Source organism: Anabrus simplex, chromosome 6 (assembly GCF_040414725.1).
Source record: "Anabrus simplex isolate iqAnaSimp1 chromosome 6, ASM4041472v1, whole genome shotgun sequence".
NCBI classification, from domain to species: domain Eukaryota; kingdom Metazoa; phylum Arthropoda; class Insecta; order Orthoptera; family Tettigoniidae; genus Anabrus; species Anabrus simplex.
In genome coordinates this window covers 6,976,851-6,999,136 of record NC_090270.1, presented here as the reverse complement: position 1 = coordinate 6,999,136, position 22,286 = coordinate 6,976,851, and the positions used below count along the sequence as shown (strand labels likewise).

At 42.9% G+C, this 22,286-nt stretch overlaps 1 protein-coding gene across 1 annotated transcript; it reads left to right on the top strand.

Annotated features, from left to right (window-relative positions):
- Positions 1–1,146: 1,146 nt before the first annotated feature.
- Positions 1,147–21,230, top strand: LOC136876042 (protein yellow). Its single transcript, XM_067149661.2, has 2 exons — positions 1,147–2,607; positions 20,861–21,230. The coding sequence occupies exon 1, from the start codon at positions 1,242–1,244 to the stop codon at positions 2,601–2,603; it is 1,362 nt and encodes a 453-aa protein (XP_067005762.2). The 5' UTR covers positions 1,147–1,241; the 3' UTR covers positions 2,604–2,607; positions 20,861–21,230.
- Positions 21,231–22,286: the final 1,056 nt, after the last annotated feature.

Below are 22,286 nucleotides of genomic sequence, written 5' to 3'. Positions count from 1 at the left end.
CAAACGTAGGTATTCGTTTAACAGGACATTTTTAACACGAACTCTTAATTTTCCGGTCCCTTGGATTTCATATTAACGAAGTTTTACTGTATGTAAAATGAGTTAGGTCGTGTTGTTAAAATCGCAGCAAACTGCCTTAAGTCACTCAGCTATTTAGCAGCAACACTCGTTGATTTTATGACAAAATCATCGTTACAGTTAAATTTAGTCAATCATTCACTCACCTGGCTCCTTCAGTTCAGAGGGCCCTGAGTTCAATTCCCGGCCATGCCTCTCGCTCCACCACAGAAACACTCACCAGTGAACACATCCCTTAGGATTCGCGTCAGGAAAGGTATCTGCCCGTAAAACTAGGGTTAATCCATATTAGTTTCTAGCCCAAGAAAGGCCTGGAAAGAAGAAGTCAGTAATTCAGTCTGGATCAATCCAAACCGTTCTGTTGGTGAATTATAACTCCGCAAATAAGATTTCTGAACGACAGCATTTTCGGAAAGAAACATGGCAGCATTGCCTCTAAAAGGTAATTGCGGGGCCTAATAAATGTAATTATAATTTTCCTTTAATTGGATGTTGTCTAGATTAACACAACTTATTATAATATTAAGTTATGATGGGAAACTGTAGTTTAAAAACGCAATGACAAGCTTAAAGTTACTTCTGAGACGCCGACGTGCTGGAATTTTGTCCTGTAATAGTTCGCCCACATCGTACGACATGGGGTGCCGAATGAACTGACTACGTCTGCCGGACTTACGGTGGTGGTGGTGATTATTACAGTCAGGTAACCATCTTCCAGGTAGGACGAAATCGGCAAAGCCACGAAGGGCGTGACAATAAAAGACTTGCAACCCTAATACCTTCGGGGTCGGAAAAGAACAAGTGCATACGAAAGTTGAAAGTGGGGAGCCCGACTCAGCTAGTGGAACCGTGGTCGCCACTCGTCTCTTAGGACAGGCAGGTGATAACCGTAGTTATATTTTACCACCCCCACCGAAGGAGGGACTCTGCTTGGTTTGAACCGCCACTCCATAGTCGATTTTTACAGAATGTAGATCCTCGCTGTGTCTTGGCTGGCTGTGAAAGATGTGAGGAAACTGCACCTTGAAGCCTCACGTCATACTAATGAAGTCCAGTCCAGTCACGCTTCGGCCATGGTCGGCTGACGTCGTACTCGTGTGAGGCGTGGTCGTCATGGTCTGTTCACTAGCGGCAGGTGAAGGAAAGCTCAGTCTTGTGCAGACATGAAGTGGTGCTTGATGTTGTTGTTGGTCGGCGCGGCCTGCAGCGTACAAGAGTTCCGGGAGGAATACATTTGGCGTTCGCTGGACTTCGCTTGGCCGAATGACAGCTCACGGGCGAGAGCTCTGGGAAGGATGGAGTACCAGCCCGAGAACAACGCACTGGCTGGCATCAAGGTATGGCGAGATCGTATTTACCTCACGGTACCCCGTTGGAAACCAGGCGTTCCTGCCACGCTGGTGTTCATTCCAGCCAGCAGCAGGGGGTCGCCAGTTCTGCAGCCTTTCCCCAGTTGGGACATGCAGACTATTGGTAACTGCTCTGCGCTCCAGTTCGTGCAGAATATCGATATTGACACAAACGGGCAGATGTGGGTGCTGGACAGTGGCACTGTCTACACCATGACAGATCATCCTGACACACGTTGTCCACCCAAGTTGGTAGTTCTCGATTTGCAGAACAGTATGACGAGACCAAGAGTTCTAGAGTTCCCCGACTCAGTTCTGTCACGTACCAACGACAGCATTCTGGTCGACCTCGTGCTGGACACTGACAGTTTCATATACATCAGTGATGCAAGTAAGACTGAACCTGGCATAATTGTGTTCAACACTCGGAATGGCCAGGCTTGGAAGGTGAGCGACAGTACAATGCAGGCCAACCCCTTCTGGGACGGAATGGTTGCTGGTAAGCGTCTGCCTGTCCGGATGAATATCAATGCACTTGCCTTGTCACCTGTCTCACAGAGGGCGAACCGCACCCTCTTCTTCGCACCACTGAGTAGCGACAAATTGTATTCCATCAGCACGTATGCCCTCCGTAATAAGGACCTCCAGGGAAGAATCCGCAGCCTAATTTCAGATTTGGGAAATAAAACTTCTTTCAGCCAAGGAATGATGGTTGATTCTCAAGGCATCATGTACCTGGGCTTGAACTCCATGGATGCTATTGCTCGGTGGGATACGAGAACACCTCTGCAGGAAAATGTACATGTTTTCACCAAAGACAGTAATCGCATGCAGTGGCCATCTACATTTGCTATTGACGAATCGGGTTCATTGTGGGTGATATCCAACAGACTCCAGAACTTCTTGGAGGGATACGTCAGGTTGGATGAAATCAACTACAGAGTAATGCGAACTGTGACCAATACAAAATCCTACCTGTATCCGGAGGAAACGCCGATGATGCCTAGCGACCACACGGATCATGGAGGATTCAACGGAACACAGAGCGCTGCGGAGCCTAGCGACCACACGGATCATGGAGGATTCAACCATACACACAACGCTGCGGCAAGGCCAACCTCTGTAGTCCTCACAATGATAACATCCATCTTGACTTTCATCTGGATGTCATATTAGACATGTAAGTACATATCATGTCCTATGATTTCATTTGATTGGTTTATTTATCATAAAGATCCTTTAATAATATAATAACAATGTACGGTAGCGTACTCTGGATATTTTGTCGCGATTTAAGAGGGTTGATAGTGTACATCGTGCGGAGATGATATCCACATTGTTTGTGTGTCTGTCTGCCATTGTGTTTATATTAAATGTCCGACTCGTTGGCTGAATGGTCAGCGTACTGGCCTTCGGTTCAGAGGGTCCCGGGTTCGATTCCCGGCCGGGTCGGGGATTTTAACCTTCATTGGTTAATTCCAATGGCCCGGGGGCTGGGTGTTTGTGCTGTTCCCAACATCCCTGCAACTCACACACCACACATAACACTATCCTCCACCACAATAACACGCAGTTACCTACATATGGCAGATGCCGCCCACCCTCATCGGAGGGTCTGCCTTACAAGGGCTGCACTCGGCTAGTAATAGCCACACGAAATTATTATTATTATTATTATTATTATTATTATTATTATTATTATTATTATTATTATTATTATTATTATTATTATATTAAATGAACACAAAAACTGCTAATCCAACTTTTATTGAACTTGCCAGTATAAAATTGAGATATGCAGAATTTCCCCGGCCTTAGCTTTTTCAATAGTTTCAGTAGGAGTTGAGAGATAACATATGATAGCTGTAGAATAACACCCACAGTATCCCCCGCTTGTCGTAAGAGGCGACTGGAAGAGGCTCGCGGGCTCTCAACTTCGGAGCGTGGGTTGGCGACCACGGGGCCCTGAGCTGAGTCCTGGCATTACTTCTACTACTTGTGCCAAATTCCTCACTTCATCTATTCTATCCGTGTTCCTGTCCGACCCCGACGGTATTAAGTTGCGAAGCCTAGGGAGTCATTCATTTTCACGCTCTTCGTGGCCCTTGTCTTCTTTTGGCCGATACCTACCTTCATTTTTTTTTTTCGAAGTGTTGGATCCCTTCCATTTTTAATCTCTGATTAGTGTTAATAGAAGAAGGTTGCCTAGTTGTACTTCCTCTTAAAACAATAATCAACACCACCATTTTTGCTGACGCCTTCTGCTCGTAGTGTGAAATCCAAATCCAACTCAAGTACCTTATTCTAGCACCATACATGCTGTTTCGAGAGCTCAGTTTTATTGCAAGCGCTAGTACTGGAGTTCCTTGCCAATCGTGGTGCTATATGCCCACTTTTAGTGATTCTGTACATTCCTATCTCTTATTCTCCAAAATATTCAACTTTTATGAACAGAAACTAACTTCACTACAAATGTATTAAACATATTCTGAGACAGTTTCCAGTGTTCATCGGCTGTATAATCATAAAATTAATTTCCACGTGGGTGTACTCGTAAAACTATATACATAAAATAAGAGTTTTGTCTGTACATTACTCAGAATTCAATAATAATGGTATTACTGTATCGGTCATGGCCACAGTAACAAGGAAATGTACTTTTTATTTTTCCGCAATGTCTGTCTGTCTGTCTGTCTGTCTGTCTGTCTGTCTGTACACGCATCACGAGAAAACGGATTAAGAGAATTTAATGATAATTGGTATGTAAACTCGGGGAATGAGCCGCTACAATCTAAGCTATGAATCAATTTATTCACGCTGAGTGAAATGGTAGTTTAGGGGAAGGCCTAAAATTTAACTCTCAAATATTTATGCTATTAGTGGTCCTATCGATAAATACTACCGTACCGGCTGTGATAACAGAGATATTCATGAATGTGTATTTTTGTTGATAAGTCCATATCAACGCTGAGCCACGAGAACATGGGTAAACAGAATTTAATGAATATCAATATATAGAATCTTGGAATAATAAACTGCAGTCTAAGCTATAAACAATTTTATTCATTCTAAATGAAATGGTAGTTTAGGGGAAGGCGCCTAAAATTTAATTTTTAAATACCTATGTTATTGGTCCTATCGAAAAGTACTACATAACAAAAGTTATAGAGAATACAATTCACGATCATTTATGTTTTATTCAGTTTTACCGTACCGACTGTGATAAGAGTGGCATTTCAGAGTCTGAAGAAAACTAAATGTGAAGGGCTACGATATCGAAAGCTCATAAAATTTATCAACAATAATATTGCATTGACCATTGTTGTGATATTCTTTGTCTCTTATGCTGCCATTCATCACCGAAAGATGGAATTCCTATTGCGTACACAGTATAACAGCCTGAATATTAGCGTTAAATAGTTGAAGAGTTAGATTACTTTACTCTTTAGCACGCCATTCCTCCGGTTCATACAATCTCTGAGACTGCTGGTACGCAACACACTGGTTCATCATAGTATTCCACCTATTCGATCCCTACTCTGTTACGCTGATAGGATAGCACCGAAATTTACAAAAGAACTCAAAATTCAACCCTGAAAAGAGCCGTTTGTTAAGAAAAGTTTTTTTCCTCTTCACTTCTATTATAACATTCTACATTCATTTTATTCCGAATTAGCAGCGAAGAGGGGGTTCTCCTCTGGCTTGGACGAAAAATTTGCCTCCAAGTCAAATAGACATTTCCCCCCCGCCAGTGTAGTGAATTGAGATTTTCCGACTCATCGGGTACTCCTATTAGACAGATGAGTGAAAGGTCGTAGTTTTTGCCCTGGGACTCTACACTATTCGCCACCCCTTCCCCCCGGAAATTAAAGCGAGTTCACGGCTCGCGGCTGTCTGCGGCCTGGTCATTCCAGCTCTGGAACTTTGAACTTTTAGATCGGCAGCATAGTACTGCTCGTTAAAAGTGAGAACTTTGCATATGATAGCACTGCTTTTAATCACGACATTTCTACTGGCGTCATTGTAATGACCTATGTTGATTTCAGTTGGGAAACCACTAACACAGTCTTTCTGAGGATGCAAACAGGCAGGTAGAGAGTGAGTGTCTGCCATTATAATGAAAACTCCCCAACTTGATTGTGACTGATGATAGGCAAGAGGGCCTTCCATTACAATGAAAATTCCCTAACCGAGTCTTCACATAAGAAAAGAGGTTTGGTGACTTCCCCGTCACGTTTCTAGGGTAACGTTAATAGCTATGCAATTTAATACAGTCTTACTCACGTGTACACTACCTAACCTAGAATTCGGTATGCAATTTAGAATTCCGTAGCGAAGCACGGGTACATCAGCTAGTAACTATATAAATACTATTTTAATGTTGCCTCATAATTCGTTTTATCTCGGATTAGCTGTACAAAAGTCAAGAGAAAGTTCAGTTTAATGTCTGTCCGTTTGTTTCGATTTGGTGTGAAGATCACGGCTTGATAGAATTTCTTGATACTCGATATTTTAAGTCCAGGGTTATTCAGAGAGTGCATTAGGGTCATATACTTGATTAGTGTACATGTGCTTGGCAGTATTAATGGGAAAATACAGGAAATTTCAAATTTCTCCGTTAATATTTTTTCGGTTTGAGTCATCAGTTCATAGACTGGTTTGATGCAGCCCTCCATGCCACCCTATCATGTGCCGAACTTTTCATTTCTACGTAACTACTACATCCTACATCTGCTTGTCATATTCATACCTTGGTCTACCCCTACCATTCTTACCGCCTACACTTCCTTCAAAACGCAACTGAACAAGTCCTGGGTTTCTTCTTGTAAAATAACACAAATCGATCTCCTCTCACCAATTCCATTTGGTATCTCTTCATTCGTGATTCGATCTGCCCATCTCAACTTCAATATTCTTCTGTAACACCACATTTCAAAAGCTTCTATTCTCTTTCTTCCTGAGCTAGAGTGCCATGCTCCAATGTTCGAGGTAAGCAGAAAGGCCTTCCTTGCTTCTGCCATTGCCGGGCTGAGTGGCGCTGGCCTTCTCACCCCAACTTGGCAGGTTCGATCCTGGCTCAGATACGTCAGCCTCGTGTCGGCACATAAGAGAACTCCCGCGGGATTAATTTGCGGCACCTCGACGTCTCCGAAAACCGTAAAAGTGGTTAACGGGACATAAAGCCAATATTAAACTTCTGCCATCGTTGGTTATTCTACTATCCAAGTAAGAATATTCATGTATTTCCTTTAAAACTTCATTTCCTAATCTAATATTACTTGCATCACCTGACTTCAACTCTAGAGCTGGCAACACTTTGTTCCCTGTTGTTCGATGTTCGTATTTCTTCAACAGATGCCATGCCAGTCTACTTCTTGTCGTTCTCAGCAGCCGTGAGTTCGGTTTCGTTCATATTTAAAACCTCTTTGGGCTCAATTTCACAGAAATAAATTAGTACAGTTTTCCGACCATGTGTTCACCGGCTCTGCTTTGCTATTCTATTTCATTTTATGTCGTAGTTTTCCGTTCGGTGCGACTTATTTATTTCTGTATATTTGTATTGTTATTTGATTTATTTTAAAAAAAATATGAAAACTAAAGTCAGTCAGTCCGGCCATTCTATCCGATCGATTTCCTTCATTATTTTTTTTTAACTGAAAGGTATTCATGCACAGATTTGTCATCAGGTACTATCAATCGCTCACATTCCGCCTTCCTCAATTTTTTTTTCAATTTTTGTCTCTTTAAAGCAATCATGTCTTTGGTTCTCATTAAGGTACTTGGTTCATTTTGGCCTAAGAACATTCCGTGGATCGAGCTCTTTCATTTCAGCTCTTAACTATTCAAATCGGTTGATTCTGAGGAAAGTTATGAGTGCACATTCAATTTGACGTCTCATTTCTTCAATATTTTTTCTCATTGAAGCAATCATATCTTTCGTTCTAATTGAGGTACGCAGTTCGTTTTGGTCTAAAATACTCAGTGGATCAAGCGCTTTGTTTTGAGGTAGTGACTACTTAAATTGGTCGATTCTGAGAAAAGTTATGAGTTCATTTGTCTCCATGACGAAGATCCTTGATGGACTTTTTAACAGTTCGGCGCGTAGTGTTATTCCAAGGAACGATTAATTCAATTTCTCTGTGTGATGTATTTTCAAGTGTTTTGTTGACATAATATTACATTCTATTACCGCAGCAGATCATGTGCTTTATTTCATTAACTCGAAACTTATCAAATACATCCGTGAGGATAGTAACGAACAACACCATACTTTGTATATTGCGGGCGGAGCCAGCGGGAAACTGCTAGTTTGATTGATTATATACATTTCTAGTACAACGTGTGTCTAAATATGACATCTTCACTTCATTACGGAAAATGAGTAATGAAGTAATGCGAAATTTGTTGGAAGGTGAAAGTGACGGATCTGACTTTGAGGTTATTGAGCATAAACCGACACATTAAGAGTTAGATTTGGAATGTATATCAGCTATTGGAAAGTGAAAGTGATGACGAACCTCTCATAAAGCAATCTATCATAACAACGTGGTCTAAATGACTACATGCCAATACATTTTACTAATATTTTCAAGAATATTCCTCTCAGAGTGATGCATTACAGATATATTATTTCAATCTGTATATCTCAGTTTGTTTGTGACATATTCCACTTTTGTGATCGAAAGTTTCATTATTATTTTGAATTTAGAAATTGCACTTTTTGAGCAAACTGTACATTCTTCTAGTCAAAACATTTCTAGAATTTCGTATCACCTCGACGGCGTAGATACATAGAACTTCATAGATTTATTTCGTAACTTGCGGATATTTTGCATTTTATTTATGCAATTTGGTCGTGTGGTAAGAGGCTGTGAGGTAGCATTCGGGAGATAGTGACGGCAGCCTAAAGATGGTTTTCCGTGGTTTCCCATGTTCACACCAGGCAAATACTGGGGCTGTACCTTAATTAAGGCCGCTTCCTTCCACTCCAAGCCCTTTCCTTGCTCATCGTCGCGATAAGACCTATCTGTATTGGTGTGACGTAAAGCCAATAAAAAGCAAATTGACGAGAAGGAGAGAGAGGGCACATCTTAAGACATCCAGGATTTGTTCATTTGTTTTTTGAGGGAAGTTTAGGCGATAAGGCCGGCCCCGTGGTGTAGGAGTAGCGTGCCTGCCTCTTACACGGAGGCCCCGGGTTCGATTCCAGGCCAGGTCAGGGATTTTTACCTGGGCCTGAGGGCTGGTTCGAGGTCCACTCAGCCTACGTGATTAGAATTGACGAGCTATCTGACGGTGAGTAGCGGCCCCGGTCTAGAAAGCCAAGAATAACGGCCAAGAGGATTCGTCGTGCTGACTACATGACACCTGGTAATCTGCAGGCCTAAGGGCTGAGCAGCGGTCTCTTGGTAGGCCAATGCCCTTCAGGGCTGTAGTGCCATGGGGTTTGGGGGGTTTAGGCGGTAAGAATGGTAGCGGTACAGATTAGAGCAGATGTACTGTAGAATGCAGTTATGTAAAATGAAAATATTAGTACGGTATAGGGTGGCATGGAGGCTGCATCAAACATGTTATTGTTATCATCATCATCATCATGAACACTCCGCATATACTTTCCTTTATCTCGTAACCCTATGATAATAAAAATATTCGGCAGAGAGTCACGTGCCTGTTGCGCTGCCATTCTTTGTTAACGTCATCTGCCCTCACCGGCCAGAACTTAAGCGTTATAGAACAATTTTTTATTACGACAATATTTTTGCATTTTCTTGCATAATTTAGAGTTTTACAGTTTCATGGGACATGTAGTCCCGTACTTCATAAAATTAGAATTAATGAATCCAGGACCCTTATCCAAAGCTGGAGTTTTGTGTCCTACTCACTGTCCTCAGCTAGGCCAAGGGCCACTGAGTCAGAGTTTATTTCTTACTAGCACTTTGCCCGCGGCTACGCTCGCGTCATACTTGAGTTAAGTTCCATTATATTTTTTATTTCAAATTTTCTTTTGAAGGCCACCGAACCAATCCCATGCGTTCATAAACTTCCATAAGAAATGTAAGACGTAAATGATATGTTTTCCCGTCCCAGCTTCGGCCGGAATTGAAAAGTTTCACTGTATTCCGAGTTCGCTATTAAATGCCATTTAAAATTCCCTGTGATCTCGAAATATAAATATATTAATATTTTACATACTTCGTTTGTAACAATTTCTTAACCTGCTTTATGAATGGAATGAAACAAAAATGAAATATTTTTTTTACTAGGGGCTTTACGTCGCACCGACACAGATAGGTCTTATGGCGACGATGGGATAGGAAAGGGCTAGAAGTTGGAAGGAAGCGGCCGTGGCCTTAATTAAGGTACAGTCCCAGCATTTGCCTGGTGTGAAAATGAGAAACCACGGAAAACCATTTTCAGGGTTGCCGACAGTGGGGTTCGAACCTACTATCTCCCGAATACTGGATACTGGGCGCACTTAAGCGACTGCAGCTATCGAGCTCGGTAGCCTGCAGTCTAATATCTTGGAACTTGAAAATAGGTGCAATGAGTATGGTATGAAAATTAGCCTCTCGAAGACTAAATTGATGTCAGTAGGTAAGAAATCCAACAGAATTGAATGCCAGATTGGTGATACAAAGCTAGAACAGGTCGATAATTTCAAGTATTTAGGTTGTGTGTTCTCCCAGGATGGTAATATAGTAAGTGAGATTGAATCAAGGTGTAGTAAAGCTAATGCAGTGAGCTCGCAGTTGCGTTCAACAGTATTCTGTAAGAAGGAAGTTAGCTCTCAGACGAAACTATCTTTACATCGGTCTGTTTTCAGACCAACTTTGCTTTACTGGAGCGAAAACTGGGTGGACTCGGGATATCTTATTCATAAGTTAGAAGTAACAGACATGAAAGTAGCAAGAATGATTGCTGGTACAAACAGGTGGGAACAATGGCAGGAGGGTACTCGGAATGAGGAGATAAAGGCTAATTTAGGAATGAACTCGATGGATGAAGCTATACGCATAAACCGGCTTCGGTTGTAGGGTGATGTGAGGCGAATGGAGGAGGTTAGGTTACCTAGGAGAATAATGGTCTCTGTTATAGAGGGTAAGGGAAGTAGAGGTAGACCAAGATGACGATGGTTAGACTCAGTTTCTAACGATTTAAAGATAAGAGGTATATAACTAAATGGGGTGACAACACTAGTTGCAAATCGAGGATTGTGGCGACGTTTGGTAAATTCACAGAGGCTTGCAGACTGAACGCTGAAAGGCATAAGAGTCTATAATGATAATGTATGTATGTATGTATGTATGTATGTATGTATGTATGTATGTATGTATGTATAAGTAACTGTTAGTCTACGCAGAACCAATAATTATAGCTTCTCTTTTTACAAGTTGCTATATGTCGCACCGACACGGTGAGATAGGCCTTAATAGGGACATTCATGATCCGGGGTTTTAATTAAAAATCTGCTAATCTGATTCAAAATTTCATGCAGAATAATTAAAAAATGTGCTCAGGATGTAGAAATAATAACTCCAAACATTATAAAAAATACAAATAGATCTGACGTAATCGTACAGGTTGACTGTTAGCAGACGAAATAGCACATAGTGTGCTGTGAGGAACAGGATACACTTCACGTATTTCTACTTTATATTAATGCCTGGGTCCGCCTCTGTGGTGTAGTGGTTAGCGTGATTAGCTGCCACCCCTGGAGGCCCGGGTTCGATTCCCGGCTCTGCCACGAAATTTGAAAAGTGGTATGAGGGCTGGAACGGGGTCCACTCAGCCTCGGGAGGTCAAAGAGTAGAGGTGGGTTCGATTCCCACCTCAGCCATCCTGGAAGTGGTTTTCCGTGGTTTCCCACTTCTCCTCCAGGCGAATGCCGGGATGGTACCTAACATAAGGCCACGGCCGCTTCCTTCCCTCTTCCTTGCTATCCCTTCCAATCTTCCCATCCCTCCACAAGGCCCCTGTTCAGCATAGCAGGTGAGGCCGCCTGGGCGAGGTACTGGTCATTCTCCCCAGTTGTATACCCGACCAAGAGTCTGAAGCTCCAGGACACTGTCCTTGAGGTGGTAGAGGTGGGATCCCTCGCTGTGTCCGAGGGAAAAGCCGACCCTGGAGGGTAAACAGATGATGATGATGATGATGATGATGATGATTAATGTCTGGTATAGTCCGACTCATTGAGGCCTTGAGCGTTGAGGCCTTCGTTTCAGAGGGTGCCGGGTTCGATTTCAGGCCGGGTCGGGGATTTTAATCGCCTGTGATTCATTCTTGTGGTTCGGAGACTGGATGTTTGTGTTTGTCTCAACACTTTCCTCTTTATTCAGACAACACACTACACTACCAGCCACCACAGAAACACGCAACAGTTATTACATCCCTTCATATAGGGTTGGCGTCAGGAAGGGCATTCGGGCGTAAAACAGGGTCAAATCCATATGTGCTACTCAGCACCCGCGTCCCCACAGGTGTGGGAAAAGCGATAGAAAAAGAAGAAGAAGTTAGTGTTTGGTATAGTTAAATTCGATGTCTATAGGCCTACATTGTGTAATAATCTGAGTGTTACTTTTTGGACTTCAAATGAATCCTGATGATATATGATGTAAGAAATTGCTTACAAATGTGCCAAAGACCCTAAAAGTACGAAGACATGGATTTTGACGAGCCGGAGAAATGCCGGTGATAATCTCTACAGTTTATTGCTGTGAAGATCATTTTAACGAAACTTGAATATGTTTGAATTTTCAATATTTTTTTCCATGTCAGCTGTTCTAGTGGCAAAACTTTAAATTTTAATGTATGATACTTTAATTAAATGCTTCAAATACACCTTGTAATATGAAAGTAATAAACAGTGCATAAGGTAATACAGATTATTAAAATATTCTCCAAACTTAACCCAAGTTTTGAGTGGTCCATGTCATAGTAATAATGTCATAGTCATAGCCATTGTCATAGCGATGTCATAATGTCATAGTAATAAATCAAAGAGTTTATGAACCAATTGACAACTCTGATTATGCCAGTTTTTCTTGGTATGCGATGATGGGATAGGCCTTAATTAAGGTATAGCCTGTGTGAAAATGGTAAACTATCTTGAAGGCTGCCGACTGTGGGGTTCGAACCCACTATCTCCCGAATACTGGACGCTGGCTGCAGCTAATGAGCTCGGTTTCACTATTTTACTGTCGCTGCATCGTCCAGTGGTAGCGAGGTCATGGTTTAATAGACGTTCGGCTTTGGGACTTCAAAAACGATGTCCTCCTTTGTATATAAGCCGGGGTGTTTTATCCCCTTCTGCGTTTTCACAGTAATTGTTTGAACAAGTCTTCACAACAAAAATTAGTATTAGAGAAGAGATAAAGTATTTATCTCAGTAGTGACTCGTAAGTTTGCTCATCATCACTGTGGGTGGTTGTTGGTATAGAGAAGGTGTACATATTCTATAATGTATAATTTGTTCTTCAGTCACAATAAATTAACGGAACAAAAGAACTTCTACTACGGTACGTAATCTTGAAAGCAAGTTTTTTTGTTTGCTAGGGGCTTTACGTCGCACCGACACAGATAGGTCTTACGGCGACGATGGGATAGGAAAGGCCTAGGAGTTGGAAGGAAGCGGCCGTGGCCTTAATTAAGGTACAACCACGCAAAACCATCTTCAGGGCTGCCGACAGTGGGATTCGAACCCCCTATCTCCCGGATGCGAGCTCACAGCCGCGCGCCTCTACGCGCACGGCCAACTCGCCCGGTTTGAAAACACGTATCAGCAACTAGAAAGAGACAAAGTGTGTCCTACTTCCATTCCCGGCCAGGTCAGGGAATTTAACCTGTGTCTGAGGGTTGGTTCCACGTCCACTCAGCCTACGTGAGAACAATTGACGGTCAGATGGTGAAGCCGGTCTAGAAAGCCGAGAGGATTCGACACGCTAACCTCCCGTCATCTCGTAAACTGCAGGCCTTCGAACTCAGCAGCGGTCACTTGGAAGGCGAAGGCGCCATGGATTTTGGTGTGGTTTAACTAATTCACGGACCTTTGAACTTCGAGGACACCCCCTTCACACGTACAAGAAGAAAATGTGTTATATGGACCTGGGCCCGGAGCTCATTTTCTACAACTCTTGGTCTTTACGTCCCACTAACTACCTTTACGGTTTTCCGAGACGCCGGCGTGCCGCAACTTAGTCCCTCAGGAGTTCCTTTACGTGCCAGTAAATCCAGGGTGCGAAATAAAAAAATGCTTGGCGGGGGGGGGGGGGAGGGCAGAATGATCATAGGGTTTAAATGGGTATGTTGGGCATTCAGCCATAAGGCTGGTTTGTTCCTCCACAGCTCTGTCAACACCTGTCATCGATGGCCTGGGTGTCACTCAAGAGGCGTACTAGGGAAATAATCAGTGAGGTAGTTTCCCGTTGTTTTCTTCAACGGGCCAGAAGAGCGGGTATTACATACCAGTCAGCCAAGCACCAACCAACCCTATCAGGGATATTTTCACACCATTCATAGCAGAGACTGGCTGCATAAGGAATGGTATTATTAACCTCAGTCACTTTCATATTGTCAAAGCCAAGGATCAGACTGAGACTGGTCAATGAAAGTAACAAATTTATTCTAGTCTAAACCAGAAGACATAGTGCAAAGGGTTTAACTACTAGTATTTATTTATGGCAGTACCCGGCGGGGAAGTAAATTACCCCCTCCTCCAGATCTTTCTGTTTGAATTCTGTTATTATAACAAGAATGATAAACATTGGAAAGTTAAGTCGTTTGACACAGCTTCAGTGAATATTGTCTATTGACTACCTCCAAGAAGTACAGGAGTGGTATAAGCTCCAGCTTTCGATGACAAGGGAGGAGGGCTTGAAATAAGTTATATTTTTGCTCACGTTTCATAGTAAAACGAACAATAGCCTGAGGTGTGGAGTTGCCACCGCTGTCTTTCTTTCTTAATCGGTTATCCTCCAGGGTTGGTTTTCCCTCGGACTCAGTGAGGGATCCCACCTCTATCACCTCAAGGACAGTGTCCTGGACCGTGAGACTTTGGGTCGGGGATACAGCTGCGGAGGAGGACCAGTACCTCGCCCAGGCGGCCTCACCTGCTATGCTGAACGGGGGCCTTGTGGGGGGGGGGGGGAATCAGAAGGGATAGACAAGGATGAGGGAAGGAAGCGGCCGTAGCCTTAAGTTAGGTACCATTGCGGCTTTTGCCTGGAGGAAAAGTGGGAAAACCACGGAAAACCACTTCGAGGATGGCTGAGGGGGAAATCGAACACCCCTCGACTCAGTTGATCTCACGAAGACTGTGAGGCACCCATTGGACGCACTTTGTGCGAAATTTCAATCTGTCTTTCCTTAACGATGGTGTTTCACTCCGACCTCTGCGGCAATGGCTGCTACCGTAAATCGCCCGTCTTCTACCTGCTGGACAAGGCCGGTGTGGCCTACGCCTTGACCCCTTGCAACAGACATCTATTGCTTTATGAATTTCCGTCCCCCGCACTCTTGCCTAGCGAGCTCGATAGCTGCAGTCGCTTAAGTGCGGCCAGTATCCAGTATTCGGGAGAAAGTGGGTTCAAACCCCACTGTCGGCGGTCCTGAAGGTGCTTTTCCGTGGTTTCCCATTTTCACACCAGTCGAATGCTGGGGCTGTACCTTCATTAAAGCAGTGGGGCTGTACATTAATTAAGACAACGGCCGCTTCCTTCCCACTCTAGGCCTTCCCTGTCCCATCGTCGCCATAAGACCTATCTGTGTCGGTGCGACGTAAAGCAACTTGTGAACAAATAAAATAAAACATTTAAAGCTCCATTTGACTGTTTTCAGTACGACTGAGTGCACTCAGTGGACGGTGGATGCATGTGCGTGTTTGCTCTGTCGTCACGTGGGTGTGCGCCCGTGGCCGTCTAGCGGCGAGTTTGGAACCTCATCGCTCTTATAGGGACCCCACCTTCTTCCGCAGGCAATGACATTGCGATCCTTTCAGCGGTTTTCATTTTATAGCCTCGGGTTCGTTTCTTTTTGAACCAACCTAAGGAGGTGCAGTGAATATTAGCATTTCCAAGAATGACGTGAATCAGGAGGGAACGAACCTAAGAGAACTCAATGTCAGGTTGAAAATACAGAACTGAAACACGTAGATCATTTCACGTACCGTATTTAGGATGTGTATTCTGCCAGCATCGTAGTAATAGTAAGTGAAATTGAATCAAGACGCCGAATTTAATCTCGAACGACAAGATAATAATGACAGTGCAGGGGTAGCGATCTTCATTCATAAGCATATTTCCTACCATCTTTTTTTTGCTAGTGGTTTTACATCGCACTGACACAGATAGGTCTTATGGCGACGATGGGATAGGAAAGGCCTAGGAGTTGGCAGGAAGCAGCCGTGGCCTTAATTAAGGTACAGCCCCAGCATTTACCTGGTGTGAAAATGGGAAACCACGGAAAAGCATATTCAGTATTAAATTAAGTTTCTTCATAGCATCGTCTAACATAGATTTTCCTTAACATAGAAGAATCCGGTATGGATTTGCCCGTGTGCTTCTCTAAGAAATTGTGCTGTTTAGGGTGGTTTAACTTACTCATTGGGATATCGGCACAAAGAAACACTCTACACAGTTCTTCAATTAGTGGTGAAAAGGATGAATGGGTTTCTCCAAGAAGCTTCACTTCTGTTGTAGTACTGTTCCTTCATCCTGAAGTCGTTGCAGACCACGTTTGTGTTTCTCACGCGATGCACGTTGTTCAACCGTAAACCTCTTTACAGCGGCCACTCTCACGTCACAAAGTTTGCAGTAGAGTATTGTCCCGTCAGTGGTGAAGACCCTTTCTCCATATTGCGAAACAAATTGTTTTAGTTTAACAGACACAATTTGCTTCACTTTAGGAATATCGTAACTTCGCGTCTAATAGAACAGCACTTCCGGCTCGAAGAAACACCACGAACTCAATGACTCATTGCTAGCTGCAGCTTTCTATATGTCTTTTCACGAGAGTTAAATCCTGATGTAAACATGGTATGTCCACGCCTCCGTCAAAGAAAGAGTTGTGATTCGCTGAGCGTGTGGTACTGACCTCCACCCCGTCAACCTCTCGTGTTCGGACGTACAAGGCTGCGCATCACATACGACAACAGTGCGAAGATCTGAACTTCTGAATAAACTGCTAAACCTCGATTCTGTTCATTTAGTTTGTTGAACACATTCACGATGCACTGCCTATGGTCACTTCTGTGCGGTTTTCCTCTTTTGTGCTTCACTACACGCGATGATCCTAACCTCTTGCTCCATTTCTCTCACCATGAATACTGACACTGACTGCCGCTGCAAGATGCAACACCTTATCTCTACGCTGTAGAGCTTGGGACTTTCCCTCACTACGAGAAGGCTTCCTGTATTACACCACGCATTGTGCCTTCATTTCTCGTTATTTAATCTCTATTTCATAAAAACAAAACCATATACGATTATATATAGGTATACATGAAAACCATGTCTTAATTTTATTACGTACTCTTCCAAACACTCTAAATGTAATAAAATAAAATAGACGTACTACTTTTCTTCGAGCTCACATAGAGTCGAGTGAGTGTGATGGTTGCTTCTCCAATCAACTACGTTGATATCCACGTGCATAGGCAAGTTGCTCCACTTATTTGTTTACATCAGGATTAAACTCTCTTGAAAAGCGGTATACCTATGCGAGAGGCAAATGTACTTCTTATACGGGCGGGTCCATTGTACGTATAAGTTTGGGAATAGGGGAAGAGGGTGTCCGTTTCCTGGAAAATACAGGTTATGCTGGTATGAAATCATACAAAATATTCAACACGGAAATTTAGTACACTGACTGACAGAGCAAATGCAACACCAAGAAGGAGTGGTTCGAAAGGGATGAAAGTTGGGGAAAAAAACAGAGACGGCACGGACGAAATATTGTTGTTTATTTCAAACCGATATGCAGGTTACACAGTGCGCACGGCATCGACTCAGTAGGATGTAGGACCACCGCGAGCGGCGATGCACGCAGAAACACGTCGAGGTACAGAGTCAATAAGAGTGCGGATGGTGTCCTGAGGGATGGTTCTCCATTCCCTGACAACCATTTGCCACAGTTGGTCGTCCGTACGAGGCTGGGGCAGAGTTTGCAAACGGCGTCCAATGAGATCCCACACGTGTTCGATTGGTGAGAGATCCGGAGAGTACGCTGGCCACGGAAGCATCTGTACACCTCGTAGAGCCTGTTGGGAGATGCGAGCAGTGTGTGGGCGGGCATTATCCTGCTGAAACAGAGCATTGGGCAGCCCCTGAAGGTACGAGAGTGCCACCGGCCGCAGCACATGCTGCACGTAGCGGTGGGCATTTAACGTGCCTTGAATACGCACTAGAGGTGACGTGGAATCATACGCAATAGCGCCCCAAACCATGATGCCGCGTTGTCTAGCGGTAGGGCGCTCCACAGTTACTGCCGGATTTGACCTTTCTCCACGCCGACGCCACACTCGTCCGCGGTGACTATCACTGACAGAACAGAAGCGTGACTCATCGGAGAACACGACGTTCCGCCATTCCCTCATCCAAGTCGCTCTAGCCCGGCACCATGCCAGGCGTGCACGTCTATGCTGTGGAATCAATGGTAGTCTTCTGAGCGGACGCCGGGAGTGCAGGCCTCCTTCAACCAATCGAGGGGAAATTGTTCTGGTCGATATTGGAACAGCCAGGGTGTCTTGCACATGCTGAAGAATGGCGGTTGACGTGGCGTGCGGGGCTGCCACCGCTTGGCGGCGGATGCGCCGATCCTCGCGTGCTGACGTCACTCGGGCTGCGCCTGGACCCCTCGCACGTGCCACATGTCCCTGCGCCAACCATCTTCGCCACAGGCGCTGCAGCGTGGACACATCCCTATGGGTATCGGCTGCGATTTGACGAAGCGACCAACCTGCCCTTCTCAGCCCGATCACCATACCCCTCGTAAAGTCGTCTGTCTGCTGGAAATGCCTCCGTTGACGGCGGCCTGGCATTCTTAGCTATACACGTGTCCTGTGGCATACGACAGCACGTTCTACAATGACTGTCGGCTGAGAAATCATGGTACGAAGTGGGCCATTCGCCAACGCCGTGTCCCATTTATCGTTCGCTACGTGCGCAGAACAGCGGCGCATTTCACATCATGAGCATACCTCAGCGACGTCAGTCTACCCTGCAATTGGCATAAAGTTCTGACCACTCCTTCTTGGTGTTGCATTTGCTCTGTCAGTCAGTGTAATATACAGAATTAAAATAACTAAACATAAAAAATTATCCTTCTTTCTTGAAAATAGTAGAAAAATGACCAAACTGACTTAAAATTTCCCCATGAAATGCACTATCCGTCAAAAATGGCAAAAATGCAGAAAGAAAATGACCTAACAAATAGACTTCATTGAACTCATTCTTTCATGAAACATACAGTATATATTTGAGCAATGTGTCACTCTTGCAAAAAATATAATGCAAAATCATCATAATCCTAGCCCTACTTATTATCAACACTTTCTCCTACTCTCACTGACAGTTTAAATAAGTTTCTTGATGACGCTCAAATAGTGTTGTAATAGTACTCATAGCCTAACAAAACGTGTCTCTCAATTCATTGTTCGTCTGAGTGTAATCTTCCTCACATAAATAGTGAATTACGTGTGTTAATTACATACTATGTCATTATGGTTTATTATTAACGATTTCCAAGTGCATATTAATCCAGAATTCAACTTCCTCTATATGAATAAGTGTTTTTATAAACAGGGTTATAGTGACTGGACGATAATTAATAGAGTCTAACCCACCCACTCTAGAAGAAGAAACTTCCCATGACCGGAGAGAGACTGGGTGACAACGAATTCGGGCACGGGAGTGGCAAATAGACTGTATGTCGGGAAAAAATAATTCTTTTGTGACTGACCCCTTTGTACACTGACTTATTAGATGCGTTTTGATTTGCGCTTTTGCGTAGCTTAGGGGAGATTTGTTGTAGGTAATTCCCATTTGCATGAGGAGGCTGGTTTTGCTTTTCATTTCCAGGAGAACCGGTGTGTCCTCGAGTCGAAGAAAGACAGACGTGGGGGCACTGCGGTGCTGTTAGGTTGGCATTTTGCTTGTTGCTGATTGTTAGGAAATTGCGCATGAAATTGCGCTTATAAACAGGCTTCAGTGGTGTGGTCTTTCATGTAGGGTGAACGGAGGAGAATTGGTTATCTAGTAAAATAATGGACTCGACTATGGAGGGTAAGATAAGTAGACGAAAACATTCTCTGCATTGCACAACTGCGCAGGTATAAATACTTATTTCCTGAAAAACTCGTAGAAGCTCAGGTTTTTCCTCATTTAGACTACTGTGACACGATTTATAGAGACGCTGGGCGCAAGTTATTGAGCAGATGCAACGTCGTCAAAATGCATGTGTGAGATTCGTTTATAATCTATGGTGCTATGACCAAGTAACTCCTTCATATAACCACCTATCTTGGCCCCTATGCCATCTCCATAAAATCCTTCATACTTTACAGCCATTTTACCTTACTTCATACCTCTCATCCTATCGCAGTCTTAACACCAGTCGGCCCTTGCTTTACCTACCCATAGAACTGCCATCTATGATAATTCAATCACAGTAATATACCTGCTGTGAGTGGAGCCTCTTTCCCGAAAGTATCAGAGGGTTGAGCGCTATTCGCACTTTGGAGACATTTTATGCACCAGTAAGGATCATCTGTAAACTTGATGCTGCTACTCACAACCATTCTATTGTCATGGATCCCTGGTAGAAGATTAATTAAAAATTCTTAATCGATTTATTATTCAAGTATTGTTCAATTTTAGGCACTACATTTTTTTCAAATAGGATATTAGTTTTAAGAATTTTTCCTTGTATTATATTTAATTTATTTCAATTTAATGTCATTTCATCACTCATTATTTCTGTATCATTATTAATTTAATGTGATTTAATCTAATTAGTGCAATGTAATATACGTATACTTCAGTGCCTTGTTAGATGGAAGAGGAGCCCTGAAGGTCTTCATCTCACCGTGTAAAATAAAACATTACTAACTAACTAGAGGAGACCGAAACATAGGATACGAATATCAAGTTAAACTGTCAGCAAGTACAACTCAGAAGTAGCAATGAATATTATGGGTTGACGATGGTTAGACTCAGTTTCTAATGACTTAAACATAAGAAGTGTGGAACTAAACGAAACCACAGAACTAATTGCGTGTAGAAGACTGTGAAGGAGTTTAGTAAATTCACAGAGGCTTACAGACTGAATTCTGAAAGTCTATAATAAATTAATATGTATGTACAATGTTGAAATAAGGACAAAAGTGAGATTTGACGTACAAAGAACAAGTGCTGCACAATAATTGTCTTACTTTGTTTCAGATTGAAGAGTTATGTCAGCTGCCGGCATGTCAGGTCATACACCAACATCCCGCAGTCAGTAGAGGACGATTGGTTAGAGGTAGCTCTGCAACAAGAAGCTCAACAAAAGTGCATAGGTTAAGTTGCATGTGGTTCTCTTATAAACATTGTGTTGAGTGGACAGTTGCACCTGCATGATCAGAATTCCTAATAGTTTTAAGATAATGTAAACTTAGTCATTAGCTGTGAGGAACCGATCGCGTTGTTTCATGAGATCTGACAAAGCGCCAAAGAACTATGAACGACTGTAAAATGGCTTATTGTTTGAAGCCTGGTCTTTGTGGATGAGTGTGTAATTTCTGTACATTTGAATAAAGTGAGCTTAGTCTTACTGTTTGGTGTTTTATTGACGGCATTAAATCATGTTACATTAGGTGGATGTGTTTACAACTAGAAACCGATATTTCAATAACAAATGAAGTAGTGCAAGTCAAACAAGCCAAGTTTAGTGAAGGAATATTACACGTCTTGGTACATCACGTTTTCTGATATTTTTTCATAAGTAGAGCACGTACAACTAGGCAACCATCCTCTGTTAACACTAATCAAGAGGGAAAAAGGATGTCCACACTCCGAATAATGTTTTCGGGAGAAGAAATCGAGGTGATGACAGCGAGGAGGCTAGTCCAAGCAGTGCCAGACTCAGCTAGAGGCCCCGTGGTTGCTCTCCTTTGGCACGTGATAACCACCCTAACCCACGGGGTCATCATACTTTGTATTACTCTATACCAGTTGCTTTCCAAAGACCTCTAGAATGTTAGTTTTCTCCAGTAATTCAGGGCGATTTATTTGTAAGTTAAGGTAGCTAATATCAAATTATCACGTAGCCTTTTAAGACTTCAAAGACTTTTCCAATTCTTTATGTTCCATTTAGTTATATGAGATACCAGTTTTGCAAGAATAAATACGCAAAGAAATATTTTGGATAGACTTCCCTGGAAACTGGACGTACCAATGTCTCTGGAAGGTAGGCCCACCTCAAGTGCAAGAATTTTGTTTTAAATGTTGTTCCATATGATCATTGATTAGTTTACAGGCATCGACATTTTGCAATTTAATTCATAATTGAAGATATTTTGAATTTTCTTTCGGTAAAGCGGATTAACTTGCATTTTCCCTGATTGAGCTTTGAACCATTATCAGAACAATAAAGTTCAAGTCGACTTAAGTCTGCTTGCAACGTAAGAATTGGGAATGACCAAACCCTGTGAAAAAAAGGAAAATGTGACTGAAGTTAGCTATTCAGCGAACCTAAACAACAAAATGATCTAAGTGATACTGAAGGTATCAAGTGATAGGGTATGTACAAAAATGAATCTAATGATGCAACGAAATGCCTAAAGAATCTTCTAAGTCTGAGAGCAACAAATGTAATTTTTATTGTTAT

Bases quoted from the DNA above. Each gene is read 5' to 3' on its own strand.
- LOC136876042 (XM_067149661.2), top strand. From the start codon at position 1,242: ATGAAGTGGTGCTTGATGTTGTTGTTGGTCGGCGCGGCCTGCAGCGTA.